Source organism: Condylura cristata, unplaced genomic scaffold (assembly GCF_000260355.1).
Source record: "Condylura cristata isolate star-nosed mole 26May11 unplaced genomic scaffold, ConCri1.0 scaffold00005, whole genome shotgun sequence".
NCBI classification, from domain to species: domain Eukaryota; kingdom Metazoa; phylum Chordata; class Mammalia; order Eulipotyphla; family Talpidae; genus Condylura; species Condylura cristata.
Window position 1 is genome coordinate 63,060,688 of NW_004567106.1, and position 13,311 is coordinate 63,073,998.

A 13,311-nucleotide genomic window follows, 5' to 3' on the forward strand; every position below is an offset into this window, starting at 1 on the left:
GGATTGGAATGCCAGACTCTCTTCAGTTGAGTCCTAGTTTTATCTTTGTGTGACAGAGAGGGTTGAGTGGGTCACCTCAGTGCTCTCTCGCCCTCTCCTCACCCTCACCAACAATATGGGGATGATAAAATCAGCCTTTCCTTGTAGGGTCCTTTGAGGGATAAAATGAATAAATACATGCACAATACTTTGGAGGGTGCCAGCACACCATTACTGTGAAACATCCATTGTGGTTGTGTTTGTTTGTTTGCTTAAGATGTCAGGGGTGCCTTGTCAGGCCTATCTGCTCTCCCCATCTCATGACAGTCTTAAAAACTTAGTATTCCATGAAAAATACTGTGAGTTTGAGGTGCTGTTGTAGCAACATGTGTGAGACTTGTTTTTCCCTACACAAAGTTGGGAAGGAGTTGCAGGCTTGTGGTGGGGATTTGGGCACACATTTGCATTTTACCCAAGGTCACATTCTTGGAAAGATACTCTTTCCCAACACAGAAAACAGGGATCATCTCTCCATAATCAGTGGGATAATTTGTTGGCTCTTGACTGGGAAATCTGTTCACACACAAAAAGTTAAGAATACAAGTGAATAATGCTGCTAGCAAGCAGCTGAACTTGGGGTTACCACCCTCTTTCAAACAAAAGTTCCCTACTCTTTGGAACCTGCCCTCTCCCACCTACCTGGGGTGTCCCGTCAGGAGAGGTGCTGCAAACAACATGGCTACCTTCTTCCCTTTTCTTCTTCCTGCTGCCTCTGCCCACTCTACTTACCCCCAGTTCCAGAAACATGGGGTCTCCCTGCCAGTCCCCAATGCACACAAGCATGCACACGAACACACACATGCTCTCTGGGCCTCACAGTTAGTATCAGAGAAGCTACTCCATTTTATTGGGGGAAGAAAAATGTTCAAGATTAAGATCAAGATTGACCTGTGTTGGAGTTTTGCTTTATACACAATTTAGAACTGGGTAACTAGCTTAGCATTTATGAGCACATTTTCTTCTCTTCCGTTAAGTGGGCATATCAAGTCTTAATTCAGAGAGTAGCTGGAATAATTAAGTGAGGTACACATACAGCACTTAGCCCAGAGCTGGTTTAGAGTAAGCAACAAATAAATGGAAACAGCTATTACTATTGATGTTTTGAACAAAGTAAGAATTTAGAGAAAAATTTTCCTCATCTCACCCTCTCTCCTTCTGCTTCATTTTGTCTCCTCTACTGGTAAATCAACTTTCAAAGACAGAAAAATAGAAAATACTTTTATTTGAGTGTTTGGAATCCCAAAGAAGGAATTCTAGTCATATAATTCCTGCTCAAGGAATATTTTGGTGAAATAGCAAGAGCAATGAGTACCCTATCCTCTAATTTCTGTCTGGCTGCTAACAATTCAGGTGACTTGGGCCACACCATTGTTCCTAGAGTATCATCAGTTTCTTTTGCAAAAGAAAGAGTTGGGATGAGATAGACATTTAAGTTCGTTTTAGTCCTGACATGCTACGTTTCTCTATGAAAATGTCATTTCTTCTCTGAGTGAATTTTTATTGACATTGAATACTTAGAACCTTAGCTGATTGATACATTTCTTTCTTCTTCTGAGATTTTGTGTAACATTAGCTGGCCTCATTTATTCCACCAGCAAAGGCAGTAAGTTAAAGGTAGGCTGGAGTTGGTTATTGTGGGTATGGATTTCAACACCACCACTTGACTCTGGGCGTTATTTAACTTCTCTGGACCTCAGTTATGTCATCTGTTGAATGGGACAGCCAGAAAGGATAGATGTAAAGATGAAAAGAGACTAAGATGAGATTCTCTAACCCCAAAAGCTTCATTGCCCTGTTGGACTTTAGCAGCTTTATCTCTAACTCAGTGAATTTGTTTCAGGATATCTTTCTCTGTGGGCTTTGAATAGCCCACTCCATCTGACTATTTACTAGCAATGGATCGAAGAAAACCTTTGTGCTTCATTCTGTTTCTTTTTTGGGTATAATTGTATTTTTGACTTTTGGAAAGTTAATTATCAATAGGGACCAAACTATGTCTAAATAGACTTCCCCCAATAGATTGATACTGGCAAGACCTGCTTTACTGGAAATGCTGACTAGGCTACTAAAACAAAACAAAAAAACACCAAACATGGCTTTGGGCCCCTTCTTCCCTAAGTCAGTGAGCTATAACGAGGTTCTAAGGGGGTGAGTGTGGAGGGAAATCTACAGGAGTCTCTAGCCCCTGGAAAAAGAAAAAAGCAAGCAGCAAGATGATCTTAGCAGAAAGAGATACTTTCATTGTGGCCTTTACATTTATGACTTGCAAGATAATGAAGGAAGGTAATTCTGAAAGCTTTATGTCAGTTTTAACGGTCCCTCAAGCACTGAGAAAGATAATAGTCAATGGCTGGTGTCCAGAAGGGTTTTTTTCCTCCTCCTTCCCTGACAGTCATTGACAGGATCATTTTGCATTTGCAGTTGCTATCACTGAAGCACGGAGAAAAGGGAGAAACGGGCCCTAGAAGGCCAGGAGGATGGGGCTACTTCCCTGCAAGGATCTTTATTGTCATCACTGTGGCAATAATAGTTACTATATAATTTTCATTCTGCTTTTCTATTCTACTTTGTGGAGCTTAAGGCTATGGGATTTGGGTCACATAAAATCACAATAGCATAAAATCATGCTTTGTAATCTTGCAAGAGCATTTCATAAAACTGCAGTGAGAACCTATGCAACAAGATAAAAATAATTATCAATGCAGGTTACTTGGCTCACAGTTAATATGGGATGCTAATAGCTTTTCAGTGCCTTTCAGCTATAGTGTCAACTTGACGGCCTTTTTCTCTCTTTCTTGACTACTAGACCACTGCCCCTTTATCTCCCGTAGGGCGTGGCTTATCATTTCATGGGGAGGGGGGAGTGTAAATTCATAGAAAACCAGCTCTCAGTCTTCTGGTAGTTCCTCTTTATTATCCACAACTAAATCAAATGGAGAGCAGCCATGCCTTTTCATTCAAGCCTTTCCTATTTCATCATCATCCCTGATACCTCCCTCCCCATAGAGTAAAATTTCAGCTTACCAACAGGAGCACTTGAGACATAACACTTTCAAAGTATCACTCTGCGAACCCAGTAGCATGGGAAACATGCAGATGATCTTGAAGTTGGAAGAAAAATCTCGAAGAGGCCCTGAATAGAGAAAAAAAGAAACAAAAAGGCAACCCAACCAATGGACACATAGAAAAGCTGTGTAGAGAAAAGAAGTGAAAATGAGAAAGACAAGCAAAAAGAAACAAAATCAGTAAAATGCAGAGACAAATAACAGTAAGCAGTCGAAAGTCACAGGCCAGGGGAACAGTGCAGTAGAAAGCCAGGACGAACAGAGGGGTGGAGACTACAACCCCCAGAATTCCTTGCAGCGCCTCCTCGCTGAGAGTCTCCTCGGCAACTCCAGTAAACAAGATGGCGGCCTCCGGGAGAGATCCCCAGAGACCCGTCTCCTCCTCTCTCCCGGGAGGGTTTGGCAGTTCACTAACTGGAACCCGGTTGAAACTGTTGCTCTCAGAAAAAGAGCGTCAGTCATGGCCTGTTCCCACGGGGCAGAAATCGAAAGGTATCCGCAAAGCCTCCTCCTATTTGCTGCACCAGCTCATTCACGGCTATCAGGAACCAGACACCTGCTGCACACACCACTACGAATACGTGCTGGGTGAGGACGAGTACCTGAAGGAGAACGAAGCAGAATCCGAGGAGTCCTCAAAGACCGAAATGCTGAATCTCAAGGTGCGCCCTTTTCCTCTCTCCTTCTCCACCTCTCCCTCCTCCAGCCATGGGACACTGCTCGTTCAGCTGCAACTTAGTGCATGCATCACCAGGCTGGGCTCAGCCAAAAAAATTTCCTCAGTGCTCACCTCCCTAACCTCTCTTTGACAGCTTTGGGCTTCCCAGTCTTTCCTTCCCATTTCGGTTACCCCGTTTTCTCACCCTTTGCCTGAAAAAGCTCCAATATCTCCTTTATTTTTCATTAACACTTTGGGTTTCTTAGGAGATAAGTCACAGCACGGGGAAGGAGGGGATCTAATTTGTATGGGATTTCCTGACTTTTTCAAAATTATAGTTTGAAAGTATTATGAATAGGCAGGGTTCCTCTTGGCACCCCAGTGACTGGGAAGTATTCTAACAAACCCTCTCTCCCTTCTCCCATCGTTTTGAAAACAATCACTTAAGTAATTTCTCAAAGCCTGAGTAATGTGAAGGTTTTATTGTATTACTTCTGCCAGGGGTATATACTGCATTATATAAGTAACATATAAAGCAGGTAAGGGTGCAAGTAGTTTAGGATGTGGAAAAAGTTCACCTATTATCAGTGGCCACTGGTAATAACTTTCTTTCATGTTCATGTTCGTATAGACTCATTCTTTTTAAACTACCTCCCAATCCATCCCCCCCCAACACACACACACTTTTTTTTTTTTTTTAATGTTGTGGTCATGCTGTTCCTTTTTAGCCCAATGCCTGTTGTCTTGTCGCTTTTCACTTCTTCTATTACTTACTCCTCTTTCTTGGCTTCTGATATATAGTTCGCTCTCTTTCAAAGACTAAGTTGATTAGCTTCCTTTCAATGAACAGGTTTTGCTCTTGGTCTTGGCTTCCAGGAAACTCACAATCAAATATCTTCTGATTTTTCAATCCCCTTTCCTCTTCCCTCATAGTAGAAATTGTTCCAATTTTTGGGTTTTTTTCAGAAATAGCTACAATACAGAGAGTGTTTCCAACATGCCTAATTTTTCTCCTCCCCTCATAATTTGCAATAACTTTTCTACCTCTACGGATAACCACTCACACTTTTTTCTGTAACTGAATTCCCCCTTTTTGAAATGTCCTTATATATATATTTTTTATGTTCAACATTTGGCTCATTTTCCCCCCACTTTCACCCCCATTTTATCTTTTCTTGTCTGTCTCCTTCTATATAGGCCAATTACACACCAGTTTTGCTTTAAGTGGAGGAGAAGGAAATACTTATTTTACTCCTCTTTTGTTGACCCTTCTACCTTTAACAGTTACTGTTGCAAAACTGAAGCAGTGTTTTTACAACTTTGAGATGTTTGTATGGTTTCTACCAGCTTTCACCCCAGAGGAATTCACAAATGAATCACAGTTTACTTTATTATTCTAATTAACTCCTGCTCTTCGGCTGTGGGGTTCATTAGTAGCATAGTTAATCTGTCTGCAGTACACCATTAGCAAACCATAGAGGGGCTTGACTTGAACTTCTTATTCCTCTTTGGTTTGTAGCATGTATGTGCAAAAAGTTAATTTCTTTTATTCTAAATATTAATAATTATGTTATTTTAGTTTGTATGATACTTTTATATAAATCCTAGTGGGCTGAATAAACTGAAAAGTTTTATAAAAAAAAAAACATTAGGGCTTTCATGTTCAGTGATTTATATTTCATGTCCTCGCCTGGTGATGCTATATACTGCCACAGAGGTCACAATAATTATTAAATGCCTCTGGTGCAGTTAGCCTCAGACTTTGGAAGCCCTTAGGAATTTGAGAGGTAGTTTAGACCAGCTGTTCTGAATATGGTCTTCAGAATCAAGGCTTTGTTAGTTGTGATATTTTGAGCAAGTTCCTTCATTTCTCTAAGTTTCACTTGTGATATGAGAATTACAGTAATACCTCTCTCCTAGGAGAGTTCTGAGAATTAAATGGATCGTCTATGTAGAATACTTAGCATATGACATTGTTTACCCTGTTCCTAATATAGTTAAAACTTCCGTGATAGCTGCTAACTACTAAATTAATAAAATAAATCTTTTTTAAAAAAACAAAAACTTCAAGAAGATAGTGATAGTAGTGGTCCCTTGCTTCACTCCCAAAAGGACAATTTAACAATTGACCAGAGTGATAGCACAGAGTCCAAAGCTTGAACCAGGATCAAAGCAGTCCTTCCACCTTCCAGACTGTACCACAGGAGTCACAGGGATAGATTCATTGGACAAAAAGTGGGGCAGAGATCATGGAGTCTTCAAGGACAGCAGGTCCTTGTTTGGGAGGAGAGGTGGTGTACAGGCGCATCATGGCAGTTATCATGGAGTCTTCAAGGACAGCAGGTCCTTGTTTGGGAGGAGAGGTGGTGTACAGGCGCATCATGGCAGTTTTCCCTACAGAGAAGTTGGGGCCAGGTTGTAGAGGGCACTGTGCCTCTGTAGAGACTGCGGACTCAAGTCTCTAAGCACTGGTGACGAGTGGAATTAGATTAGCTGGTGATACTCTGGAGGCAAGGAGATGAGCCAGAAACTGACAGTAACCCTTGGGGGAGGGTCTGGATCAAGGCGGTGGAATGGAAAGGGAATGGAAAGGAAGCTAATGATGGGAATGGAAAGGAAGCTAATGATGATCGCACTGTAGATGTTGAAGATAGGATGATTCATCATCAAATGTTAAGTCTGGGATGACGGCCTGATCTATGCCTGGTTGAGGGGCTATTAGCTACCATCAGCGTGAGGTGTTGGCTATTTGAGTCATGTGACTAGAAAAAAAGGCGATGATCTCAGATATTGGAGAGTGGGTGTCATTAGCCTTGGGGTCTGTGAGGTCACCCAGGGAGGGTCAAGAAGACAGCTGTTGGGGTGCAGGTATTTAGCACAGGCAGGTGCAGAGCCAGGGCACTGGAAATGACTGGAAAGAGAACTGGAAAAGGGAAGAGCTGTGGGATGGGGAAGCCAGGCAGGGAAGAGCCTCCACAGTGCCTTGTGCTGCCGCAGGGCCAAGTGGAAGGGCCTGGAGGGGCCACCTCAGCTCTGCCTATTTGAGGGTCTTCGGGCAGCTTGGCCATGGGATGTGGGGAAATCAGAAGCCTGACTGAAGTGAGGCGAGGGTGAGTGGGAAGTGAGGAGGAGGACTCAAAGGATGGAGAAGCCACTCTGGATGTCTGAAGAGACTCACATATATGTGGAGAAGACAGGGTGGAACATGGCAGTGGAGAGAGGGAGGTCGAAATCCAGGTCAAAGAGGCTAATCTGATGGCCCCCAAGCAAGGCCCCCCAGGAAACAGGGAAGGAGACCAGAGTGTCTTCCACTGGGACCCAAGGAAGAAAGACTAGGACATGTGCAGGCTGTTGAGGGGGTTGACATCTTATCATCTGATTGTTTCAAACTTTGCCCCAAGTAGAAGGGCAGGCACGTGCTGACAGTGTAAGCAGAGCAGAGGCATAGACTTGAGGAAAGAGGTGAAGGTCTGACCAGCTAAGGTTGTAGAGTGGGCTGGAGCTGATGAAGAACGGAGAGTGCCTGACCGCAGAAGGCCAAGCTAAAAATTGATGTTAGAGTTGCCTCTCCCAGGCCACTTACAGCTGAGGGCGGGGCTGGCTTCATGCCTGTCCATATTTGAACACCTACCAGGTAGCATGCATTGTAGACCCTTTCCCACATGGTGCTGAGCTGTTCTGAACCCAATGTAGTTCCTCCAATGAGCCAACCCGCCTTTGCCTTTGGGATTTTGTCTGCGTTGTCCCTTTTGACTGCAGTAACCTGCCTCCCCCTCATTTCTATCCTTTCTCCCCTGCTTTGTCTGCATGACTCGCAACTCTGGCTCTCAATTCAATTGCCCTCTTCCCGTGAAAGCCTTTACTAGCCTACTTCCCACTTCAACTGGCAAAATGGGGTATCCTTCTTTAGGGTCAAGAACCCTGCTTATCTGTATTGGAGTATTCATCAAATGTCTGATGCTCATGTATTTATCTGTCTCCCAGACTGAACTGCAAGCCCCGTGAAGATAGGGACCATGCCTTACTTATCAATTTATCCATGGGGGCTAGGATTCTGGCTGGCATGTGCTGGGCACAGTGTAAAGATTTTTATCCCACATGTATGATGGACATGACATGATCCCTGCCTCGGTGCAGGAGGTAACTATGAACTTGATTCAGGTGTGGGTCTGTATGCTGTAATCAGGGACAAGGGGCCAGAGGCTTGTGGCTAAAGGGACGTTGAAATTGAAAATCCAGCAGGATATACAGTTAGGAAGTGACCCATGGGCCATGAGAAAGGAGTGAATGACAGGATTAGGGAGTTGGTCAGGGAGCAAGTCCAGTGGGTACTAGAAAGGTTGGCAGATAGGCAGCTGTGGGTTCAGAGATGCAGTAAGTGGGCTCTCAGGTCCTGGGGTGGGGCCATTCTAAGGTGACTAAGGCCATGGCTGTGATGGGTGAGATCAATTTTAAGTGTCTGGAGTTGAGAAAGTAAAGGAACGTGCTAGGAGTGGTGAAGCTGTGGATTGGGCGTCTTTAGGGACCCTGGAGCTATGAGGTAAAGATAGGGCTTTGTGGGGGTCAGAAACTGACCAAAGATCAAGCGGGACAGGTGTGATATGAACATGGGAAACTGGCAAGGAAGTGTGAGGGCCGTGGGCTGGACTCGCTCTCCAGATCAGGGAAGATGCTGACAGCATTGCTGGTTTTCCATCTGTCAAGGCCTCTGTTGAAAAAGACCATCCGCCTGCTCTTTGTAAAGAATATAGTGTCTCCTCACCTCTAGGAAATGGGGTGGGAGTTATTCAGTTAAACTTCAGAAACTTTAAGTGGAATGTGGTTGCAAAGCAAGATAGCACATTCATGCCTCTATTCCTCCCCAGGTCTGATGTTAGAAAAGGAGCCTTTATTTTGAAAAGTAGATCTCTCCCCCATTCTGGGAACAGCTGTATTTGTATGGATTGATGAAGCATGGATGTGAAATTTTTGATTGCATCAATTAGTAATAGCTATCATTTCCTGGGGACATTGCTGGCTTCTAGGCACACTACTATCAACGAGCTCTAGAAAGTCTATTTTTTTTCCATTCTTCCAAAACATTCAGAGAAGGTAATGACATTTCCTGTTTATGCATGGCTACTGCGACTCAGAGAAAATGATCTCCTCAAAATCATACATTCAACATGGCAGGTCTGGGGTTCAAACCAAAGCTTCTCAGCCCCAGAGTCTGTGCTAGCTTCATGTGAGTTGTATTTGCTTCCCTGGGTCAGTGGGAATCGGGGGGGCATGAAACTCTTCACAGTGGCACAAACCTGCAGACATCTCCATGTCTTCAGTACCAGCAGTCTGAGCAGCAGCAATGGAGCCTCAGGGAGTGAACTGAAAGCAGCACAAACATAGCAGTGACAAACATAGCATAGCCCCCGGCCCCTAGCTCCATTTTCTTTACCCTCTGTCATCACTGAGGAGATGTTTTGGCCAACCACTGGCCCACGGAGGTCTCCAGACCAAGGGCCATTTCCCAGCAGAAATGACTCTTACCCTTTCAATAAATCTTGCAGATAGTGTGAATGCAGTGAAACTGGCCAACAGGAAGCCAACTGTGGACCTGTTTTCTCCACAGAATGCCAGGTTTGGAGAGGAGATTGCATTAATTTCACCCATCAATTTGAGTACCTAGAATTTCCCCAGAGTCAAGCAGATTGGGGTTCTACTTCACATCGCTGATGCTTCCTCCGTAACCACACTCATTGCACTTTGCATACCCCCCAGAAATTCAGCGGCAACTAACACTGATTTGATAAAGATTTGATTGTACCTAACAAATACATGTTCTCCATGCAGAATTTTCTTTGTGTTGATCAATTTTGGAGAACTCAGCTCCGGGATATGAACTAGATAAATAAGTGCTGAATAAGAGGAAGTAGATTGTTTCTTTTCTAATGGACATCCTCTCTTCTTACCCCCGCCCCCATATTACTTATTTTTGGCAGGCGGATTTTGATGGGATCCTGAGAGAGGAGGTGGTGGCCAAGGCACTCCACCAGTTGGGACGCTCAGGCTCTGGGACGGAGCAAGTCTACCTCAATCTGACTTTACCAGTGAGTATGACAAGCACCACCCACTGCTAGCACCATAGCTATGGTACAAGGCCATTTTCCTGTACTCCCAGCTCTGGTGGTGCCAAATCCCATATTCATGCATTTGATAGAAACTGACACTCAGTGTTTTATGTAAATGTTCCACGTCAACCATCCTGGTCAGCCCAATAACCAACCCCCACATACCTTTCTTTTGTTTCCCTGCACAATCTAGATCTTTCATCTTAAGCCATCTATATTATACCACTCAATGCTCTTTGAAGGTTGACTTTGACTCTATAAAACCAATCAGAACTCTTTAAGAATTGTCTCGGGCCTTCCCTGGTGGCTCACTGGGTTAAAGCACAGCACTATGGAGCTATCACAGCCACTGCAGCACGATTTGGCTTCCCAGCCAGGGAGGTGACTTTAAGCCATCACTCACATTCCAAAATCTACCAGTTATTTTTTTAAAATGTATTATTATTCATCAGTTTTTAAGATTTTGATACTAGTGGAGAATCAGGCCTCTAATTTTATAAAAGAACCGACAAGTTCAGAGTACCCAAGAGTTGTTCAGCTTTTCCTTTTATTTCTCTGTAGCCCTAGAAAAGTAATTTAACTCTTTTTGCTTGTATTATATGCTTATATTATCAAAAACTTAAATATCCCTTTGCAAATACAGGCTAAGAAAAAAACAGAAACCAACACTGAAATTTGCTAGAGCACCATAACTTGGCTAAAGCACAGCAATCACAGCAAGGCTGTTGTGTTGTGGAATTGAGCTAGAACTAACAGAGGAAGGTTCTGCTCTTTCTCCCATGCTGCCTCCATGGCATGTCCTCTGAGGTCACATATTAAGGCTTTAATCTCTCACTATTTTCACTTTATACCAGTTTCTGGTTGACTCAGCCAGTCAGGTAATAACACACAGGACGCTCCGGTGTGCCTTGCACTATTAGGTATTGGACTGGTCGATAATTCCAGCAGCTTCTAGGCGCCCACGCAAGTCCCTCTCCATCAATATTCTACTTGTGTATGTAGTGCTGTGCCTTCAATTGATCTGAGAAAAAGAAAGAAAAGCAATCCTTTAAATCTTATTTCAGCTAGATGGACTGGAGCTTAACTTACTTTCCACTGACCTCCTTACATTTGAGATATTCCATGTTGAATCACTGTACCATAATAACCTGCCTGACCAAATATACTTCCTTTGGCTTGCCTGACCAAATATACTTTCTTTGACTTGCCTGGTTTGCTGATTTTTCTCCCCCTTATATATTCAAAATAATATTATTTTTAACTGTCTCTCGTGTCTTATTACATAGCTTCTCTCTTAACAAAGGTATCAGTTTCTTAAGGGCTCAAGGTTGCTCAATTCCATCTCTGTTCTCACCAAGCCAGGTACAGTGTCTTATTCATACAGGTTTCCAAGTACATATTTATTATTGTCCTCATGGTCTTCACTGAAGACTCTTATCATTGTTAGATTTGAACATTACTTACAGTGACACTTCACTGGTTGGGGCTTTCTCTGGCGCTGGCACTGCAACATAAACTAGTATTAGGAGCCTTTAATCCAAGGAACCAAAAATATTGCCTCCCCCCACCCCCAACCTCCCACCCCCAGCCTGTTCCAGCCAGCTCCCTCTCTTCCCTGCCCTGCTCAAACTAGCCTCCAATCCATCTTGAATTCACTGGAAGCAAGATTTTGTAGCTAGACTCTTGAACGAGGATTTACGCAACTGGTACCTGCATCTCATCACTGATTGGGGACATGACCTATGGTGCTTACATACCTCTGTTCCTAGGCTCCTCATCTGTGCCTTGGGGATAATCTACCTGACTGAAGGCAGCACGTCTGCAGGGTTGTTTGATCCCCTGAGGTGCTTCTTTAAGTGTCTTGACAGGGACCTTGATCCAGTGTGGTCAGCATTGCTAGTGATGACCCTCGATTGGGGGTTTCATTTCATTTCATTTCATTTCTAGGCATTTGCTTGTTTTCTTCTGTTTCTCAGAGACTATGGCTGTATTGCTACGATTTTTTTAAATATAAAATTGTTCTAAAGGTCTTTGTAAACAATTCTCCTTTTCATGTGGTGTTCCTTTTTGCGTACATCACTGATTCTCTAAGTTCTGATTTTGTGGGGAGCCATGGTTTCTTGATGGGGTTAGTAATCTGTTTCAAGAACCTATTTGTAATGGGCTTCAGATTCTTCAGAGACAGTAGGTTCTCACTTCCATTCAACTTTTGACAGAAATGCTGGGTTTCTTTCTGTCAACTACTATCTCTAGATGTATTCAAGAAGGTTTGTATTCAACAAACCCAATAAAGCAATATTCAAGTCTTTTCCCTTTTTGTCTTCTTAGGGTTGTGACTTAACTGACGTTAGTATTCTCTCTGGATACGTTCACCTACAGAAGTTGGATCTCTCAGTAAATAAAATTGAAGGTATGTAATTGTTATTCTAATAAACTAATGCATCCCTGAATTATGTCAAGGTTTAAGTTTTGTAGGCTGCTACAGTGTACAAAACTTGACACAAGTGCTCTATTAGATCAATTTACATACTGATCACTACTTGTATGTACTAAATAGGTGCCAGTGACAGATGAATAAAAAGACCCAGGTCTGCAAGCGGTCGGTGTTACCTGAGGTCAGACACGCTCGGGTGTTTGTTTTTTCCTTTTAAGAGATGAACTATAACCTCTTGATCCTTTCTGAGTATTTGAAGATCCCCTTTTCTACCCTCAGTAAAGTCAATGCAGAGAAATTAGCCCTTTTGCCCTTATTGGATTCTTTTATTTTGTCTTTGCATCTGCATTTTAATCCTGGCTTTTGTTCTTTTTGTGTAAGCACCAGGGATGGACAGATTAATTTTCCAACTCTTATTTGCTCTTTTTGTATATCAGTTGATTCTTTCCACTCTCACTCACAATATTGTAGTTCTACAATATTACATTTATTGTGACAGCTTGCTCACAGTTAATGAAGTGAGTCACATTTTCTCCAAAGCTTGGACCCTTTATTTCTAATCTCCTGATTTTGAAGTTAGTTGTTGTTTTTTTTTTTTTTTAAGACTTCCAGGGAAATAGCAAATCTTTATTTCTAACCTGCTTTCTGCACTGATAATCTTTCTACTGCCATGTCCATATGGTCTTCTCTGGCCCATTTTCTGACCCCCCCCCCAACACACACTCCCTTAAATGAATATTAAGAATATTCATTCTTAATATTTTAATTATTGAAATTGTTTTCATTTTGGAAAGCTCCTTATCCCCCTAATTTTATACAACTTAATTTTGGGAAATCACAAACGTGGGCACACACTGAGAGGCTAAGGAATTCTCAGGCCTGTCTGGCCTGCACCTTGGCTTCCTTCCCCAGGGCGTTTTTTTTTTTTTTTTTTTTAAGATTTATTTATTCGTACAGAACTGGGGTACAGGCCAGAGATGCGGAGGGTGAGAGGATTCACCAGAGACAGAG

General features: G+C 42.9%; 1 protein-coding gene across 1 annotated transcript in view; it reads left to right on the forward strand.

Moving 5' to 3' along the window:
* Nucleotides 1-3,445: 3,445 nt before the first annotated feature.
* The window catches only part of LRGUK (leucine-rich repeats and guanylate kinase domain containing), a 63,100-nt gene continuing 53,234 nt past the window's right edge, over nt 3,446-13,311 (forward strand). Inside the window, exons 1-3 of the mRNA XM_012720773.1 lie at nt 3,446-3,766; nt 9,738-9,845; nt 12,195-12,276. Of these exons, the coding sequence (XP_012576227.1) occupies nt 3,446-3,766; nt 9,738-9,845; nt 12,195-12,276 (511 nt within the window). The remainder of the gene's footprint in view (nt 3,767-9,737; nt 9,846-12,194; nt 12,277-13,311) is intronic.